Source organism: Ascaphus truei, chromosome 19, assembly GCF_040206685.1.
Source record: "Ascaphus truei isolate aAscTru1 chromosome 19, aAscTru1.hap1, whole genome shotgun sequence".
Taxonomy (NCBI): domain Eukaryota; kingdom Metazoa; phylum Chordata; class Amphibia; order Anura; family Ascaphidae; genus Ascaphus; species Ascaphus truei.
In genome coordinates this window covers 250,708-272,943 of record NC_134501.1, presented here as the reverse complement: position 1 = coordinate 272,943, position 22,236 = coordinate 250,708, and the positions used below count along the sequence as shown (strand labels likewise).

Here is a 22,236-nt window from a genome sequence, read left to right as displayed (position 1 = left end):
AACATTTTCTAAAATATGAAGATTTCTGATATGTAAATCATTTATTCTATTTCAGTTTAAACCCTCTTGAGCGTATTAAAAAAAAGTGTGTGTGTATGCATGTATATATATATATATATATATGTATATATATATCATATGTATATATATATATATATGTATATAGCAAATAAAAAGATCACCTGTGAGCATATTCACATGTCTTACGCAGGTCTGCCACCCTGCCTTTCACCATTATCCCCAGCATACAGTGCTTCCACTGCAGCAGGGATTCTGGGAAATGACATGCAAATGAGCATACTGTGTCACCTTTTGCCTGAAAAACCATTGTTACATGGAGCCCATATAAGCTAATGCTCGCTGTTCACACAGCTTTAAAGCACAGCATGGAAATCAGATGCAAAGCCAGAGAAACCATTCACAAACATGTTTCAACCTTTAATGGGTATCATCAGTGTGAAGTTGGTTGTACTGCTGGGTTTGCATTTTTCAAGACTAGGGTTTACCATCACATTTTAAGTTATGCTGGGGATAATGGTGAAAGGCAGGGTTGCAGACCTGTTTAAGACATGTGAATGTGCTCACAAGTGATCTTTTTATTTGCTATATGCAATTGGGTGGACATATATGTATATATGTATGTAGCCTTATTAGCTGAGCGTAATAATCAAAAACTAATAGACGATACCGTTCTGTGGCTAACTAAATGCTTTTATTTGTGCGCGCTTTCGATATACACTGATCTCTTCTTCCGGTGGTGTTACAATGAATAAAGCAAGAAAGGGTTTTACTTAAAACACAAACTCTTACATCACTAACATTCAGGGACCATTTAACACCTTAAGTCATAAATCGCATACTGCACATGGGGAGGGATTGGTTTCAGTCAGATACATTCCAGGATGGTTTTTAAGTAAAACCCTTTCTTGCTTTATCCATTGTAACACCGCCGGAAGAAGGGATCAGTGTATTTCGAAAGTCACACAAATAAAAGCATTTCGTTAGCCACAGAACGGTATCGTCAATTCGTTTTTGATTTTATATATATATATATCTATATATATATTTCTCAAACCGTTGTATACGTGTCTGTTTGTCCTGTGTCTCCCTGTCCCTAGGGGCAATCGCATTGGACCTTTGGCCCGTCACTCCGCCACAGGCCAATGAGATGGGTCCCTTGGCCCGCCCGCCCCCGCACACCTATCATTGGCCGGTGTGGGCTAACAGTGTCTCACACACACCCCTGTGCCCCCCACACCGCAAACCCCAGCCTCCCCTCACCGCAAACCCCTCACCCCCCCTCACCGCAAAACCCCCACCCCCCCTCACCGCAAACCCCAGCCTCCCCTCACCGCAAACCCCAGCCTCCCCCTCACCGCAAACCCCCCACGCCCCCTCACCGCAAACCCCAGCCTCTTCGGCGCCATGCCTCCTCCACCTCACCTATCTACACGCCGCCAGCAAAACTCACGCCGCCTCTCACACGCCGCCGCCTGCCCACTCGGCTCTTCTCCTCGGGGCCCCGTATTACCGCCGGGAGCGCCAGCAAGCAGCTAACATCCCGGGTGGCGCAAGGAGGTAACCTCCCCCCTCCCCCCCCCCCCACAACATCTCCCCGCGGCCGGGAGCACCGGGTGGCGCAAGGAGGTAACATCCCAAACCCTCCCCCCCCCCCGCGCCGGGAGCACCGGCTGGCGCAAGCAGTTACCACCACCATTCCCCCCTTCACCTCCCCTCAACCCCCCCCCCTTCGCAGCAGGGCAGAGGAAAAAGCAGAGAGGGGGGGGGGGGGGCATACAACAACAACAAACTGATTGACACACGAACTGCCTGTCTGAAACACACACAGACTGACTGACTGATACACACACACTGACTGACACACACACACTGACTGACACACACACACACCACACACTGACACACCCACACCACACACTGACTGACACACACACTGACACACACACTGACTGACACACCCACACCACACACTGACTGACACACACACTGACTGACGCGCACACACACTGACTGACGCGCGCACACATAGAGTGCCTGAGACACACATACTGACTGACGCACACTGACTGCCTGACACGCGCACACACACACACTGACTGGCTGACATACACTGACTGACTAACGCACACACCTGAGACACACATACTGACTGACACACACAACCACTGACTGACGCACACACAAGCACTGACTGACTGCCACGCGCACACACACAACCCCTTACTGACGCGCACACACACAGAGTGATTGACGTGCACACACACACACACCGACTGCCTGCCACGCGCACGCACACACCCCCTGACTGACGCACGCACACACCCCCTGACTGACGCACGCACACACCCCCTGACTGACGCAAGCACACACCCCCTGACTGACGCACACACACACTGACTGACGCTTGCACACACACACACACACACACACTGACTGACGCACACACACACACACACACACTGACTGACGCACGCACACACACACACGGACTGACGCACGCACGCACACACACACACGGACTGACGCACGCACGCACACACCCTGACAGCCGCACGCACACAACCCCTGACAGCCGCACGCACACAACCCCTAACAGCTGCACGCACACCCTCACTGACGTACGCACACACACACCCTGACTGACGCACGCACACACACACACACACCCTGACTGACGCACATACACACACTGACTGATGCACACACACTGACTGACACACACACACACACACACACACTGACTAACTGACGCACACACACACACACTGACTGATGCGCACACACACACACACTGACGCGCACACACACACACTGACGCGCACACACATACTGACTGACACACACACACTGACTGACACACACACACTGACTGACACACACACACACACACACTGACACACACACACACTGACTGACACACACACTGACTGACACACACACAAACTGACACAAACACACACTGACTGACACACTGACTGACACACACACTGACTGACACACACTGACTGACACACACACGCACACACTGACTGAGGCGCACACACGCACACACTGACTGAGGCACACACACACGCACACACTGACTGTGTGTGTCAGTCAGTCAGTCAGTCAGTCTGTGTGTGTGTTTGTGCGTCAGACTGACTGACGCACGCACACACACACACACAGTGACTGACTGACTGACGCACACACAATGACTGACACACACACACACTCACGGAGCTGTAAAGGAGGGAGGGGTACTGGATTGATGTGAGCGGGGGACAAACAGAGAGGGGGGGAGACAGGGGAAGAGAGAGAGGAGCGCAAACATTACATCCCGGGCAACGCCGGGTCTCTCAGCTAGTATATATGTATAAACAAAAATAGAATCAAAGTATCCCACGCAAAGCACTCTGGTGTAAACAAGTATAACAAATTTATTAATGACACATAACATAACATACAAACATAATAAAATCACTCTCTCGCACCTCAAAAAGTATGGAAAAACAGACACATGCAACCTGTAATAATAGTGGGAACCGAAGCTAAAGCCATAAATTTATAAGCAAAATAATAATCAAATGACACATAATATCAGAATGGTCAGGCTCAAATAAAGCCTCCCTTCTGTAGACTGGCCGGTCAACAAGGAAAAAGCTGCTCAATTGAGAATGCTGATACCAAGACCTAGCTAAGGCAAAGACCCATGACAACAAATCCTGCTACAGTATGAATATGCACACATAAGCTGTTGCTATACAGTTGAAAAGGACATCACTATGTCTAGATCCTGCTGTAAAAATAAATAACAGGCAATGCAGAATAGCTGAAAAATATATGCTGTAAAATAGAAAAACAGTGTAATGTGCATATGATATTGAGGGCTAAAAAAAGATGATGGTAAGCTGCAGCAGTGTAAAAATCAGTGTCCTGTCTGAACTTCACATTGGAATAGGATGCAGTCAGTGCAGAGGATACTTAGTTCCCACAGAAAATCTGCTTAATAATACAGAGTCTAATGACTAGGAGCCCGAGTAGGAACAACCTGGAGACCCGTGCCTTAGTCGTCGCCGTCTGATGACGCGAATAACGTGAGGAGCGTGGATATATATATAAAAAGACAGAAGCGCCAGCTCCACAGCATATACTCACAATGTGGGTAAAAACACAATCAGTTGAGACAATCTGTAAACAGCAGCGGGTCAGCGCAGATGGATATGACAGACAGGTGGCCAGGACCAATAGGTGATGAAGTGGTTAATCAACGGAGAAAAACAGTCCACATAATGCCCCTTAGATGTAAAGATGATAAATACACCAAGATGATCCCACCAGCCAGTGGAGCATAAGGTACAGTGTCCTCCTGTAGTGCTGAGGGATATACCACACTGGACTCTCAGTGAAAGCAGCCGGATGATGAAGCTGCTGTGAATCAAATGACTTCACAGCAATGGCGGCGCCACGAGAGATAGGGGATAGGGCAACTGTGACCATTCTCTGTTTTATTAAAGAATCCTTCCGTATTACAGTATTATGCTATGGAGCTGGCGCTTCTGTCTTTTTGTTTTTTGTAGTTTTCTGTGATCTGGCAAGATCATATCAAGAAGCTTTGCCTTCCCATACAGACTGGTTCCTGATCTGGACTTGTCATCTTCATTTCACGTGTTTGGTTTATATATATATTTTTTTATATATTCACCTTGGTGTTACAACTATTATTTACTTTATTTTAAATCATTGTTATTGATTATATTTATGCACATATGCTTATTAACACCTTATTTCACTACACACTTATACACTACTCTTTGTTTGTGTTAGTTATATATATATATATATATATATATATATATATGTATGTATGTATGTATATGGGTGGCCCAGGTTCCCCTTAGGTTTTCCTTAGTCCCCCTCACATCCGCTCATCTCCGTTGCCAGGGTGGACGCCGGGTGGCGCGGGGGCGTTAATGCGGCTCCGATGGGGCTGGAGGAAGTGTGGGGGGGCGCTGAGGTGATGAGTGCCTCGCCGGAGCTCCGACGGGAGCGGGTGCTAGGGGCGCCATATTGAATATGCGCGCGCATACGCCGACGACTCGCGCATGTGCGGTGTGCTCTAGTTGCGGTGGCCATTACAAGGAAGGCTCCGCGCAGGGACTACAAGTCCCATGAGCCTCTAGGTCAGTAGTGACATGGCGCGGCTTAGACAATGGACAGCTGCAGGGGGAGATAGGGAGCTTGCGCTGGCAGTTGATAAGAGGGACAGTTAAGGCAGTTGAGAGGGACAGTTAAGGCAGTTGAGGGGAGGGGAGTCAAGGAGTGAGTTATAAGTTAGTGAGCTAGTGAGTTAGGAGTTAGTAAGCTTGGATTTAGTGAGAGAGAAAATCAGGAGAAGGGTGGGTTGTATGTGCACTGGACCAGAGCTTCCCCATTATATCCCAACTAGTCCCCTACTCACCTCAGCTTGTGTTGCTGCAGGGATGAACCATAGTATAGGGACACAGCCCTGTACAATCACCAGAGTTTCAGGATACAGCCATGACGCAGTGGCATCTTGGCCCTTGGTGAACTTGGACCCTATCACCTCACGTGAAGAATTTCACCTGCGAGTATGGACGCACCGGAGTCATCAACTACCGTTGGGTCCGTGTACCCCGTTGTAGGACACAGCGCGGCCGGGTGCGGAAGCACCCGGCAGGTACCTATCCCAACAAGTGCACCAACAGTTAACTGGAGAGCGCTACTCCTTACACTTTGGGTGGGCTGGACACTGGGGAAAGGGACATCAAGGTATTGGTGCCTGGCACCCAAAGTACTGTTGGGACATTCACTGGGGATCTGGGTTAGGAGGTGCTCTTTATACTTTGTGAGTTATGTTATGTTGCATATTTATTATTATACGTCCTGTCCAGTAAATACTGTTACATATACCTTGTGTGTAATTACTGATTTTATTGTCTTGGGTGGGGCTATCCCACTGTGTGAGGATCCTTCTCAGGTGGAGGCGCTGTTAGCATATTTATTACACACACCCCAGGCTCCCAGCAGCGGAGGCTCAGACTCCTGTGAGCCACAGGTATTGCACCACACGCACAGTAGTCGCCTTATCTTCCAAGGGGTGGGGGAACGTGCGCTACATATATATATATTGCAAAGGGGTAAAAAAAGGCAAGCGGGACTGCTCTTTTAAGGACACAATGCATTCAGTAGTACATTTCTAATGGCTCCTCTGTTCTTGTAAACTTGTGCGGGATCTTGATACTGCACGACATGGGAATCAGTTGGGGAGTTTCTGCTATGAGTTAATAACCTGAATAATTCTTTTTTTATTGTTGAAAGAAATAGAAATTTAGAAATAAAATATATATTTATTTATTTTTATTGTGTTTTTGAGTCTTCTGTCAAAAATAATTTTGTCTATAAATCATGTTTCACAGAGAAAATCATTATCATGATGGAGAAAAAATCCCAATTAACGTCAACAGGGATTTTCGGTTGAGAATGGCCACTTCGGCATACAGTGTGTAGAATTTATCTGGAAATCTCTGATAGAAACAGTATTGGAGAAGTCATGGAGAGTGTGGCTTTAAACTGGAGTAGATGTTCAGTAGGTCACATACAGAAAATAGGCAGTTATATTTAAACATTATATTAAGACTAAAGTGGTTATAAATGCCATACAGAGCCAAACTACTGTGCGTAAGTTGTGGTTCCTGAGTATCTCCCAGTGTTAAAAACAATGCTACCATTTCACATGGCATGAGCTTTACTTTTTCACTGTTTCTAATATTTGCATTTTTCAGGTGGGGCTCTTGAGCAGTGGGTGGAAATTGTCAGTGATGGGCCCCGGGCCAAGATAAAAATAAAAAAACAGGCCTGCCTCTCCCCCCCCCCCCTCCCCCCAAGGCACTACCTGTGGAGCGGGTGGCGGCGACGAAGTGGGCTCAAACAGGCGGTGATTGCGGAAGTTAGGTCAGACTCCAGTGGGGCCTCACTTCTGTGTTAAGACAACCTTGGTGGACTCTTTCCGCCACCTGGTAAGGCCCCACACCACAGGTGGGGCCCACAGAGGGGGCCTTTATAAATTCAAAACGCTGCTAACATATGTGCTGGAGCAGCGTACCAGCATGTGGGGGATTGGCACCTATAGGTGGTGGGTCCTAGTGCGTCTGCACATATGGTAGTTCCACCACTGGTCTTGAGTTCACCAAACAGAAGTATCCCTTATGAATTCATTATTAAAATCACATCAGTTTTGATCTGAAGGAAATACAATTATCCTGAGACAAATAGAATATCTCACCATCTGCTAATTACAGGCAGTCCTCGTTTTACAACGCTTCGCTTTACAACGAATGGCTTATCCAACGCTATGCAATGCATACCTATATTCATTTTTACAACGCCAAAATGGCTTATCCAACGCTCTTACGACGCTTTGCAACGTTGTGTATGTGTGTATATATATATACACATTCACATAAACAACGTTGCAAAGCGTCGTAAAAGCGCATATATATAATATTATACTATATAATATTATACTATATAATATATTATTTATTATGTTATATGATATATATAATATAGTATATACACTATATAATTTATGTGTGTGCTGCATATCTTATTGCCTGCATAAAATATTTGGTGTATTTTAGTGTTAAAAATGCCTTCAGGAACTGAACCTTTCATTTAAACAGTGTACCTATGGGAAAACGTGTTTCGCTTTACAACGTTTCGCTTTACAACGCCATTTTGAGTAACGCATTGTGTTGGATAACCGAGGACTGCCTGTAGTTTGTCTCTGGACAGCAATATGGAGACTTTTACTTTCAGTTGCTATGGAATTTAGTGTTTATTCACATTCAGATGTTCCTGGAATCCCTTACCTGCAAGAATGCCAAAGGCCCTCTCATGCTTGAGGCAATTATTTTAGGCATGATTTAAATTATTGAGGACTGTCATTTCTTAGTGTTTTTTAATGCCTTTTCCATGTAAATGTATTAATCATCCTTTCCCATAAGGAACTGATTCCGGTTTTATAAAAACATGACCTATTACTATAATGACTGTGTTACAGAATCAGAGTTTTGTGAACCTAAAGTAACACATTGACAACACACAGCTTTTACCTCACTTAAATTAATGATGTGGCTTAAAGAGAGACGAGAAAAACCATTAAATTAATTGCACATTTTAACATTCACTTTATAAGCATCCCGTTTTCTGATTTACCTCCACATGCTCTGAGGTTTTGCCAATTAATTAGGTTTTAAGCTTTTAGAGGAAAGAAACCAAATGCTTTATTTTCCATGATTCTATGCCATGAAAATATTCGTATTAGGGGACATGCAAAATCATGGTTGTCTTGGTCTTTTACATCTCTCTCTCTCTCTCTCTCTCTCTCTCTCTCTCTCTCTCTCTCTCTCTCTCTCTCTCTCTCTCTCTCTCTCTCTCTCTCTCTCTCTATATATATATATATATAGCTTAACCCCGTTATAGCGCGGTCCTTGGGGGCCACCCGCGACCACCGCGTTATAAACGGGGTCGCGGGAATGAAATGGCCGCCAAAAAAAATATATATATATATATTTTTATTTTTTTTGTGGTGGTACTGTGTCTGCCGAAGGGGGAAAGTAGAGAACTCCCAGCGTTCCCAGACACGGTGCGGCAACAACACACAGCACTTACCCGGCATCTGGGGCAATTTAATTCGGGGTCCACGCTCAAACCGCGTTATAAGCGGATCCGCGTTATAGCGGATCGCGCTATAACAGGGTTGAGTTGTATATTTATATTAAAGTTCCTATTCATCAAAATTATATAAATGGAATGCCAAAAGGAGTTACATGTACACAGTGAAAACTATATAACAACATGTTTAAATTAAATAAGCTACATAGAAGTACAGACCAATAAGGGAGCAGAGTAATGAAATCAAAGACTACTAGGGTCTCGTCTGTCCTGGTGTGCAATCTGTCATTGAATTGCCTACTGTCAGTCACTGTCATCTCCCCCCACCCATGCGCAGCTGTGGTCCTTCCCCCCCCCCTCTGCGCAGGTCCGGTCCCCCCCCCCCCCAGCGCTGCTCTGGCCACCCCCTCCCCCGCGCAGCACACAGTGCCACACACACCGTGAGACACACACAGTGCCACACACACAAACCCAGTGAGAGACATACATACACACACAGTGTCACACACATACACACACAGTGTCACACACATACACACACAGTGTCACACACATACACACACAGTGTCACACACATACACACACAGTGTCACACACATACACACACAGTGTCACACACACAGTGTCTCACACACACACACACACACACAGTGTCACACACACACGCTCCCACCGGTCCAGAAGGCGTCTCTCTCCTGTCCGGGCGCTCTGACCGGTCAGTCCCGGGTGTGGGGGCGGAGCATGCAGCGCAGGCCGCCGAGCGCACGGCAACCTGGAACGGGCGCGAGCCAATGTCGGGAGGAGGCTGAAGTGCCCGATGAGCGAGAGCAGCCGCAAGCTGGAGCCGCAGCGTGCGCGCACCGCCAGGCTGCTGGACGACGCGAGACTTGAGGCCAGCGCCGAGGAGCGGCTGGTGGTGTGACCGGTGGGAGGGGGGCTGGTGGTGGGGGAGAGGTGAGGCCGGCGCCGAGGAGCGGCTAGTGGTGTGACCGGGGGGAGGGAGGTTGGTGGTGGGGGAGAGGTGAGGCCGCCGCCGAGGAGCGGCTAGTGGTGTGACCGGGGGGAGGGGGGTTGGTGGTGCGGGAGAGGTGAGGCCGGCGCCGAGGAGCGGCTAGTGGTGTGACCGGGGGGAGGGGGGTTGGTGGTGGGGGAGAGGTGAGGCCTGCGGCGGAGGTGTATGGGTGTGGGGGGAGAGGTGAGGAGTGTGGGTTCGCCAAGTTCTCGCAATGTGAGGGGTGGGGTGAGGGGGGGCGGGAGGTGCGTCCGTGGCCAATGACACAGGGCCAATCACACAGGGGGAAGATATACACACAAAAATTATTTGAGACTTATAGATATAGATTTCACCAATTATTTTTTTCCACCCCATATGATCCCTATGCCCTCTCCTTCATAGTAAAAATTGTAATTAGCGCCTATGTCTTCTATCAGATGGCTTCAATTGTTATCGAAAGGAGTTAACTACCCTGGGCGCCAGCCTTCTTCTGTTAATCTTGTTTCTGCCAAGTTTAGAAGCACTGTAAACGAGGTCGCTCATTTTCTCTCAGCTTCTTTTCTTGATATTTATTTCCATGTTTCCTAGTGGCACCCATGAACGTGTAATTTCCCAATAGATGATTATTGACCTCGTCTTCACTGCTCAGTGGTTTTATTGCTGAAACATGGTTGCAACTTAACGTTAATTCCTATCACTTTCCTCCAGGTAATAGTGGGTGTCCTAAAGAGAATAGTCTATAGTCCAGGTGCCTTTTTACACCTACAAAAAGGTAGAAGAAACAAAACTGTACAGTATCTGTAATTGGTACATAACTGAATTAAACAAGTTGTGACTAAATGATCATCTTTCTAATTTAAAATGAAGGGTACATAGATGTGTAAATGACAACGTTTAGTAAACGTATGCACAGAGTGCATATTTCTAATGATTATGTACAAATTAAGGAGGGCAAGAAATTCTCTTTAATTACACGGGCAAGAAATTCTGAAAGTTTTTTTTTTTGGTTTAACAATCTTTTTTGTGCACTGTGTATATGTGTTTGTGTGTGTGTATGTATGTGTATATATACAAAAGACAAAGAGAAGCGCAGGCTCCATAGCATGTAACTGTATAAAATAAAGGTGCATTTAATAGAACAAGCAGCTCCAACGAATTGCACTTACAGGATTCTAAAAAAAACACACATTGGAGATAAATCTCTGTTGGGAGTCAACCACGGGGTTGGGGGAGTCTGGAACAAACAGGATGCACCTGATCAGTTGATAGCCATATACAGCTCCTGCCACTAGCTGGCGCCGATCCGCTGCATCTCACAATGCCTCTCTGTCCTCTGCTCCTGCTTCAGTCAGATAGCGGCAATTAAGTAATCAGCTGGCTGAATTGCTGAGATGCCAGGGAAACTCCTCGTGCACGCACCCACACGTGATGACGTCACCGAGTCCTTTCGCATTTCGTCACGCCTCGTGACTTCATCAGGGGAAGAAGGATAGGTTTGCCATACTTTATATAAGTTATGGTGGGTGAAAAAGGCGACAAAAAACCTCCACCGTATAGCATATAGCAAATTAAAAGATCACTTGTGAGCACATTCACATGTCTTGGACAGGTCTGCAACTCTGTCTTTCACCATTATCACCTAGCATACAGTGCTTCCACTGCGTGCTCATTTGCATGTCATTTCCCAGAATCCCTTGCTACAGTTGAAGCACTGTATGATGGGCGATAATGGTGAAAGGCAGGGTTGCAGACCTGTCTCTAAGACATGCAAATGAGCACACAGTAATATTTCCATTTGCTATATGCTTTACGGTGGAGGGTTTTTTGTCACTTTTTTCACTTAACTAATGTGTGAGATATATATATATATATATATATATATATATATATATATATATATATATATATACAGACATGTGAAAAAGAAAGTACACCCTCTTTCAATTCCATGGTTTTACATATCAGGACATAATAACAATCATCTGTTCCTTAGCAGGTCTAAAAATTAGGTAAATACAACCTCTATGAAGGGGAGTAAAACCGCTCATCCGTGTATGTATGTATATGTATATAAAGAAGAAACAACAGGTGCTCAGAGGGAAAAATGACTTATATAGCAGAGTAGATCAGAGTAGATCCCAAGAGGATCAAAAAGACTCCCTCATATACCTTGCACTCAATGTTGGAGTGTAGTAGTAAGACTCACAGTGGTCTATCAGATCAATGCCATTGATAGGGCAAAATAGGCCTATCGTGACCGGAAAAAGCTAGGAAAAATAATAAAGTTTTAATTGAATAATTTCAAATATTCAAGTTAAAAACACATATAAACCATTCAAACATTAAAATAACCCCATTGTGAAGTGGTCAGGTAAGCAATAAATCAATTAGTTTCAAGACAGTATATAGGGTTAAATGCTATCCACAGACGTCTAATTTCAAAAATATAGATATTCCTTGAGAAAGGTCCCACTGGGGGACCGAAACGTCGTTTTTTGTGTCTTCTATCAAATATAGAACATTTTTGATTTACTTACCTGCGTGCTGTCCCTTGATGTCGTGTTGCAACCGGTATCGTATGGTCTGTTATTGCTTTATGGGATAAGCACCAAAACGTATTTACTTGCATATGGTGTGCCGGCTGTGCATTGGATTCTATATATATATATGGAATATGCAATGCATTATCCTATATTATGTTCTTCCCATCTGGCAGTTAATGGGTAAGCTGACCCAACAAACCGGGAAAGAAAATGTGACCATGAATAGGAAATAAGGAAGCATTGACAAAATATACCGAATGTTTTTATATTAACGAAAGAATGAAACGGTATAATTAATAAGAATATATATATATATTCTTATTAACGGTGTATATATATATATATATATATATTCTTATTAATTATACCGTTTCATTCTTTCGTTAATATAAAAACATTCGGTATATTTTGTCAATGCTTCCTTATTTCCTATTCATGGTCACATTTTCTTTCCCGGTTTGTTGGGTCAGCTTACCCATTAACTGCCAGATGGGAAGAACATAATATAGGATAATGCATTGCATATTCCACTCACAGTGGAAAGGTAACAGATGTGACATGCAACCACTAGTATGGTGTTAACCTCCAGAAGATCAGAGTATCATGATTAGCCAACATCTGGGTAAACTGTGGCACAGGAAGGGAGAGCAGTTTCAATATATTAAGCAGTAATTGAAGCCGGGAACTGTCCAAGTCTAGAACTCTAAATGTTATCAGGTATTCTAGTAAGTGGCTAAAACAGTATGCGTTACATGTCCAAAATACAGAACCCTGCCGTACATTGTATGCATTGTAACAGCTGCAATAATTGATGTGGAACAAGTAAGTGAGTGCTGCATTGAAGTTTCATTTGTAATAATTAATACACTGGGTTTCTCAAAGAAAGTGAAATCAGATGAAAGTAACCCATAAATCTATAGCTTTTTAAATAATTTGTGTAAATGTGTTGTTTCTCCCCCATACATCTTTATTTTTTCCTTCCTACTGGTGCCCCAGAGAAGCAGAACTATAGTATAATTAGAACAACTTTATTTTCAGTGTTTGAGCTAAATCTATTAACCAAAGGTTTTCAACAAGAGTCACATGCAAATATTTTTTATTTTAAATGGTCTCAGGTCTCATGGATGGGTTTTTCATATCTCTACATGTTTAACCTTGTCTTGCAGACATTAATATCTGGAGCGATGGTTGAGCAACTTGATTTTCTCAGGATCAATGAAACAGAAGAGTAAGTTTTAATTTTTTTAATTTTATTGCACTGGTTTCTGGATTGATTATTTAATCAGAAATATGATTGCTATTATTTGAAGTCAGGAAGGAATTCATTCCCCCCCCCCACCCCCCTTAAGAGATATCATTAGATGATTAGATGTGTCACTGGGGTTTTTTGTTTGCCTTCCTCTGGATCAAAATACTGTAAATACAAATACAGGATAAGTATCTGTCGTCTAAATTTAACATGAACTTGATGGACATATGTCTTTTGTCATCCTCATCTACTATGTAACTATATGTAACCCTTCAATTGCATGTTGGATTTTCTCCCCCCATTAGATTACTATTACATTAAATATCTTCTTGAAATGATCATCATGGCTTGGCTGTGAAAACACTAATTAAATGGTTATTATCCAGGCTCCCAGAATTTAAAAGCTTTGAAGAGCTTGAGCTACCTAAGCATTCAAAGGTTAAAAGGCAGTCAAGCACACCCAATGCTTCTGTTCTGGAGCAGCAGCCCGACATCGCCATCGGGGACTGGAAACACAAACCCACCTACGAGATTCTTCAGAAACTCAATGTAAGATTTGAATAAGTAGTTTAGAGTTTGGGCATGCCCTGGATCTTGTATACATTGTTTCAGTTTTAATTCTTAGTTGTGAGTGGGCAGATACTTTTAGTCTTTTAAATCCAATTATTCGACATATATAACATTGTACATGAGCTATTGAGAACCATTAGGATTTCTAATGCCTTGATCATTCTTGGTCAACGTCATTATTACCTTCTGTAATATATTCCTTCCCTACAAGCCTCTAATACAGGAGTGGCCACCACCAGTCCGCAAGCGCCACCAACAGGTCAGGTTTTGAGGATATCCCTGCTTCAGCAAAGCTGGCTCAATCAGTGGTTCAGTCGTTCATTGATATCCTTAAAATCTGATCTGTTGGTGGCCCTTGAGGACTGGACGTTAGCACCCCTTTGTTAGGGTATATGTTTTTTATTTACTTTTTTGGGTTTTCAGTGTTTTCATTTTATAAATAAAAATCGATTTTTATCAATGTTAATAATGAAAAAAAATTGACAGGCATTTGATTTTGGTGTTTATCGGTGCACTTATCTCTAGCCTCCATACTTCCCCGTGATGCATTGGTCTCCTACCTGTGACCGGGCTGCCCCAAGAGGTGGAATTTACTAGGAAATAATGCTTCATATCCGTTATTTATCAGTTTTAACCGAAATTGCGAGATTATCAGTCGGTGATGTTTTTTCTGTTAAACCCTAAAAGCATAGTCCCTAGTTATAAGCGAATGTACCTTTGTTACAGTACGCATGCTGTTCTCATAACCCAATACATCAACAAGGATTTATGAAATCCTAGTTCAATAATTATACTAATTTACGACAATGTAAATTTGTTGTTTTTCATATTGGCCAAAACAATTATATCTAAATTGACAAAGAATCCAGTTTCATGCTAGAATGTAGATTCTGCCTTTAGAATACTGTACTCTGTTGTGTATACAGTAGAAGCAGAATGTTAGTGTCATTCATTGTGCTTCTAATCTGCCACAGTTCTGCCATCATTTTCTGTATATTTCAGTTCTTTACCCAATTATCTTTTTCCAGGACTGCAATTGTTTAGCAAGCCAGGCCATCTTACTAAGCATCCTACTAAAAAGAGAAGGACCCAATTTTATTACTAAGGAGGGTGAGTTTTGCTTTTATTCAACTGAACCTTCTCCACTAATATTTTGTGGTATGAGGCATGGCAATCAAGTGTTCCCTCCAATCTAAGGTTGCCCTCTTCCTGCTAGAGGTCCAATCAGTAGAAGGGAGGAGTGGTTGGGGATGATTCTGCCTGTGTAAGGTCTTCTAGAACGATCACAAGCAAAAAGGAGTAAAAAAATTCCGAAATACTTTTAGGCGACTGGAAAAAAGAATCAAAGCATCCATCACTCGGATAAACCCCATTAAATATATTAATGCTACTGGGTCATTTTGGTCCTCGGAATCCGCAAATCTTTTAACCCCTTCACAGCCAGTGTCTTGCCATACATTGCAACCTACTATGGCAGAGAAGGGGTTTAGATTTAAAGCAGCAATTCCAGATGTTCTTTGAAAAACAGATGCTATTGCCTGGACCGGAGGGTCCCCTGGAGCTTTTCAGTGATTCCCCAACGTCCAGGGATCCTCCACCAGTTACTGTGCAACGAGTCCAGTGTACCGGCGGTCGGCCAGGTAAACTGGGGAAACAATATCGCTCTGTGTTGGGCATGTTTGTAGTCACCCATCATAATTGTTGGTGCAAAAACAAGAACAAAACTACAAATATCTCGAACCCGGGGGTCACTAGGCACTGGGGACCCCTAATGAGCTGCAGGACACCACCCTTACTCCCTCATATCAGGTCACATTAAAAAAAAATCAAGCACCCACAATTGTTGCTTACATTTACCTGGTTTGGAAAACACCTGTTTCCACGTAACTTTTTTTTTTATTCTTGTGTTACCAGCATTTGAGCATTTACAGGGGGGGAATTAGATTACTCAGAGTGCATTTAATTGTTCCGAGTCAAGGCTGGTACGGTTAATTAAAAGATGTTGAATATTTCAAAGTATTTTGTTCTAATCTAGTCAATTCCTCTTTGGGGAGAGCCAGGACCAGAAAATCATATGTTAATTATGAGATACATTTGCATAAAAAAAAGAAGTAGCAATTTTGGTGCCATAGCGTACTCTTTCCAGTACTGAAAGTGTTAATCACACAGTGGAATACAAATGGAACTCATCCGATTCAGCCATGAAATCTAAACAGCTCAAGGATAAACGGCAAGACCTATATTGGGCCATATTTACTAAGCAGTGCTACTCCATCATCTGCCTTCCAGCCTTATATCTTTGTAAATAAGGCCTTTTATGGCTCAAACAAGTGAAATGGCTGTAATGTGTCTTTCGGCACGGACGGGGGGTCTTGTTGAATAGCACTTCTTAGGAAATGTTCACCAATTGTACATAGCCTCAATGCTCTGCAGATTTGGATCGATTTAACAAAAATTCTGTTTAAAGGTGCAGTCCCACATTAAGCCAAATTAAATGACTAATTTATTTTAGTAAGTTAAAAGTAAGTAATTTGGGACTTAAAATTATTATTTTGAAAAGTTACACTAACGATGTTATTGCAACCTACCGAAACGGGTCAGAGGACACTGAGTGGGTGTCGGTATAACCTAGTCCAGGAGTGCTCAAACCCCCCCTCCTCCCCCCCCCCCCCCCCCCCCAACACGTCAGGTTTTCAGGATATCGCATTGTCAGCACAGTCTTCGACTGAGCTTCTGATTGAGCCACCTGTGCTGAAGATGGGATATCTTTAAAACCTGACCTGTTGGGGGGCTTGAGGACTGGAGTTGAGCCCCCCTGTCCAAGCATATAAATGGAGGCACTTTCCAAAAGCTACATAGCTGGTTATCAACCACCTAGTTTTAGCTTATTAAACCCATCAATTGCACTGGTTGACTGATTTTAAATGGTACTGCAGAGAAAAGTCATAATCTGGAGCAGCCTAGTGGTAAAAGAGTTGTCTGTGATTCTGACGGTACTCTGGTACTTAATACCGTGGACAAGTCACATTGAGTTAATTCATGTGGCTTCATTAAATCCCCTTCACTCGCATATAACCAGAGGGAATATTCAGCATGTTTATAGTGGGTATGATTGTACAGTTGGGTGCCTCCCTGCCCCTTTAAAACAAATAGGGCATTGGAACACTCCGTTTTTCCCACATTGAATGAGGATCACATGCAGTGCTGGTTTATTGAAGGATCGACGTTTCCGTCCTACTTTGGACCTTTATCTTGATAACGGCCCACCAGCACTATTATTCACACAAGTCCAGTATAGCTCCGCCGTATTTTCTGTTCCTCTCTGCCCCTTTGAACATTGTGCAATTTCTACCTGGGGCTTAAATAAATATTTGGATATGTATTCAATGTCTCACCCATCTTTTCGCAGACCTTCCTAATAATTAGGCATTTTCTGACGTCAGCAAGCAGTGTGTAAAGATTAGATTGGCTATGGCAGGGGATTCATAGTTAAACCCTTGCAGCCTGGTATTTTTTTAGCATTGTAATGGAAACGTAAACTGAAGCAATTCTAAGACATGTTGCAGTGAATTGAAAGCACTCCGCTCTGTAACCCCTCTGCCATAGGTACTGTGTCTGATCATATTGAAAGGATCTATAGGAGAGCTGGGAGTAAAAAACACTGGTAAGTAACCACCTATTACTCTTGCACACATGTACATGTGTGTGTATGTACAGTATGTGGATTGCCATTGTTATTCAGTGAATGCTGTTACCGTTTAGGCTGTAGAAAACATATGGTCCATTCTCTATGGTATTATGGCCCTAAATGCATTGTTTGTCTCTCCAGTTCCATTTTATACTGGATGTGATGGTGTTCTGGGTATTAACTAAAAAAAAAAGTTGTAAAACATTAAATATTCCCTGCATGGTTTATGCATATTTACCAATCATACACTAAGAAAAAATAATTAAATCACATTTTTCTATCAAGCCTGCAGCTATAGTTATGTGATTAAAGTCATTTCTCCCGGTGGTGTTTTAGTGAAATACTACTTGCATGAATTAAGTAACAGAATACCCAGATTAGAACCAGTACTTTCTTATGGTTTTTTTTGATAGCATGGAGGTGAAATGCCATTCTTGAATGACTATTTTACACCCATCATAATAGCTGTTGGACACTCTTCATAATAGCAAACCAAAAGCATAAGAGAGAACAGAAAGGCTACATCACATATTTGGAGCCCCCATCCAAAACACAATGCTGCAAAACGGACTAAGCCTTTTCAACCATTGTTATCGGATAATGGTGCCCAGAAAAAACACAATCTAATATTTGTAGCTACTGGCCCTATCTGTCCGTATCTAGTAACTGGTCAGCAATGTTTCTGTTCTACCAGGGAACCTTCATGAGTGGCCACATGCATGGGCGTCCGCAGGAGGGGGCAAGGGGGGGCGCTTGCCCCCCCTGGAACCAGGGCCGCCAACAGCGGGGGACAGAGGGCACTGGCGTGACAGGATTTAGCGCGCTCACGATGTGCAAGGAAGCGCGCACGTCTCTGCAAAAAAAAAAAACCCTCCCTTGTCTCCTGATTGGCTGGCGCGTGTTGGCACGCTGCCAGGATTTTTTTTTTTTTGGCCCTCGCAAACTCTATCTGAGCTTGCATAGCGAGGCCCGCCCTTTCCTGCATGGAGCAAGTTGGATGAGTACTGCTCCATGCCACTCTCGCTTCCCCCTTGTCCTCCTGCTCTGATTCCCCCCCGTTCCAAAATCTTCCCCCTGCTCTGGTCCCCCCCGTTCTGATTCCCCCCCCCCTGCTCCGGTCCCCCCTTCCCGTTCTGATTCCCCCCCTGCTCCGGTCCCCCCTTCCCATTCCGATTCCCCCCTGCTCAGGTCCCCCCCCCCCCCCCGTTCTGATTCCACCCCTACTCCCCCACCCCCTGCTCCGATTCCCCCTTGTTGCGAGTGTCTGAGTTTGTGTCTGAGTGTGTGTGTGTGTGTGTGTGTGTGTGTGTGTGTGTGTGTGTGTGTGTGTGTGTGTGTGTGTGTGTGTGTGTGTGTGTATGAGAGTGTGTGTGAGATCAGGAGGAGAGGGAATGAATGTGAGGGGGCGGTTCAGGGAGTGGGTTTGAGTCAGAGGGGGATAATTGATGGAGAGGGGAGAGTGAGGAGACAGGGGGTGTAATAGAGGAAGAGAGGGGTGAGGGGGGAGAGTGAATGAAGAAGAGAGGGGGTAAGAAAGAGATGGGGCTACACCTTGGGACTATCTGCATTAGAGTGGCACCAGACAAGGTGTGTGTGTGTGTGTGTGTGTGTGTGTGTGTGTGTGTGTGTGTGTGTGTGTGTGTGTGTGTGTGTGTGTGTGTGTGTGTGTGTGTCTGAGAGTGAGAGAGAGTGTCTGAGAGTGAGAGAGAGTGTCTGAGAGTGAGAGAGAGTGTCTGAGAGTGAGAGAGAGTGTCTGAGAGTGAGAGAGGGATTCTGAAGGGGAGGGAGTCTGAGGGGGGGAGTCTGAGAGAGTCTGAGGGGGAGAGAGTCTGAGGGGGAGAAAGTCTGAGGGGGAGAAAGTCTGAGAGAGTCTGAGGGGGAGAGAGTCTGAGAGAGTCTGAGAGAGTCTGAAGGGGAGAGAGGCTGAGAGAGTCTGAGGGGGAGAGATTGTCTGAGGGGGGGAAGTCTGAGAGGGAGAGTCTGAGAGGGAGAGTGAGAGGGCGAGTCTGAGAGGGCGAGTCTGAGGGGGAGAGAGTGTCTGAGGGGGGGGGGGGAGTCTGAAAGGGAGAGTCTGAGAGGGGAGAGTCTGACACCAACCCACAGTCAGTCACCCACCCACACACCCTGTCACCCACACACCCACCCCGTCACCCACACCCCCCCCACACCCACTCTCTCTCTCTGTCTAGTTAAAATTATGCCACCCCCTGAAAACATTTCTGCGGACGCCCATGGCCACATGATGAAGATTTCACGTTGGAACGGACATGGCACATTTTACATTATGCATCATTAAACCAGATCTATTCCTAGTAACAGGTTATGTTGTTACCTCTAATGTACCGCATTACATTAGAAGATTATCTTTCAAGGAATAAAATGTCGAAATAACTTTAATAATACAAAGAACGTTATGTACACAGCAGAGAAAAGCAACTAAGTGGTATTTGAAAGACACCAGGTCCTCTCTCCGGGAGAGCTAATCCACCTTACTTTCAGCTCCGGGGACTGCCCAGCTTCCAAGATACTTACAGGTAAAGGTAACACGGTACTTTCTAGTTTTAGAATCCCCTGCATCGTGGGTCGTAGGGGATTTGAGTCGCCATTTTGTTTGGGGACTGGAATGTGCTACTTCTACCTGTATATTTTTCGCGGGAACCAATAGTTTCCCGGAGCTGCAAATAACGAGATTCAGCTATAGAGACCCACTGATTATTTTCCTGGTATAAAGGTGGAGGGGGCCTAAAATTTTAAATAAGCAGGGGAGAACCACTGCTTTAAATACCAAGCAAAGTAGGGTGGGTAGCCATGTCGGTCGTTTCTTCCATGTAGTAACAAAGGAGGGTTGGTCCGATATTGGGTATCTTACCACCTACTCCCTGTCCCTCCTTTGTTACGACGCTTTAAATTCCAATAGCTAAAAATGTATTATTTATATACCAGACTCACCACTGTTAAACAAAAAAAGTAAATATGAATCCATCATTATTGAAACAGATAAACATAAGTAGATTACATGTTGAATCCAGTGTTCCCATAGAACTGAAAAGCATATTCAGATTTCACGCACCACAAAGTAAGGAAAACTCTTACTTTAAGCAGAACTGAGTCTCTTTTTTTAGGTTTTAGGACCCACTACAATGAACTGTCCCTTTAATGTACAGAAACGTAGCTGTTAACCACTGCACTAGTTTATGAGAAATCTGTTTAGGAAAATAGTGAGCCATTGTTCATTAAGAATAAAAAAATGTGTTTTTCCTTTTGTTTTGTGATCTATTACATACCCAGGTTGGCGGTACGTTACACAGCTGCCTTCACACAGAAATTTGCTTCCTCTATAGCGCCACATATAACTACTTTGGTGGTACATGGGAAGCAGGTAAAAGCACAAAAGGACCTATATTTTCACAATGGAAAGATTGGCTTTCTTAAAGCAGCGATTGCCTTGTAAATGCTTTGCTCTGGTTGTCGTGAACATCGCCGTTTGGTTGATTTTAACAATTTTGGACTAACTTTTTACTGCACAATCAATGACTGTTAATATAATATTCCTGTTCACTTGAGTCACAGCAACAAAAAATGTAAACAGAAACTAAAAAAGTTGAACTTTAGGATTTATTACTGAATTAAATTAAACTATGTGAATTTAGATACTGCACTGAATTTGATTCTTATTCTTAAAGCTGCAGACAAGCAATATCCTACATGTGTTTTTTTTTTTTAACAAATCAGTTCTGTGCTATGAGAAAATACTTGAAGCATTTTTAAAAAAACAACAACTCTGAATTAGATTTTTAATGTATTATAATGTAACAAGCATTTTCTGTTTCTATAGCAACCATTTACAAAGTCACATCCCTTTTCTCTTCTGAAACAGGCTCTTGCACACCCCTTTTCGAGCATTGCCCTCTCTCTAGCAGTGCGCCAATTGTATCTTGTGACTGCCTGGTCATATGATCTTCCCCACAGAACTTTGCATCTTTGGTCCTCTTCTGCTGCACCCCGAGCCGAATCTTGAACCCCGAGCCGAATCTTTGCAGATCAATTACAGGAGAACAGATCGATTAGCAACTTATCTAATTACTTCTTATTGTGTGGATTGTATTGATGCACATATTAAATGGAAAAACAATTATATATATATATATATATATATTATATAAAAAAATATATATATATTATATAAAAAAAATATATATATATTATATAAAAAAAATATATATATTATTATTTTTTTAAACAGCAGCTGGGACTGCTGCTTTATAGTATATATAAAAAAATATATATATTAAACAGCAGCTGGGACTGCTGCTTTAAAGACACTGTGTGCTACATAGCAATGCAGTTAGGCTGTGTCAAGTCTATTGATTAAGCGTCAAAATTCACTTTTGATGTTAAATTGATGTCATAATGTCCATGCTTCTCCCAGTTCTAATTTATCAATATACTTTGCTCCAATTTTTCTATTTGCATTGTGTTAATAGAAATTAGG

The 22,236-nt window shown here is 43.6% G+C and overlaps 1 protein-coding gene across 1 annotated transcript in view; it reads left to right on the top strand.

Annotated features, from left to right (window-relative positions):
* PHKB (phosphorylase kinase regulatory subunit beta) overlaps positions 1–22,236 on the top strand; it is a 420,515-nt gene that overhangs the window by 288,556 nt on the left and 109,723 nt on the right. Inside the window, exons 21-26 of the mRNA XM_075577209.1 lie at positions 5,599–5,701; positions 6,504–6,610; positions 13,404–13,465; positions 13,873–14,035; positions 15,085–15,166; positions 17,663–17,720. Of these exons, the coding sequence (XP_075433324.1) occupies positions 5,599–5,701; positions 6,504–6,610; positions 13,404–13,465; positions 13,873–14,035; positions 15,085–15,166; positions 17,663–17,720 (575 nt within the window). The remainder of the gene's footprint in view (positions 1–5,598; positions 5,702–6,503; positions 6,611–13,403; positions 13,466–13,872; positions 14,036–15,084; positions 15,167–17,662; positions 17,721–22,236) is intronic.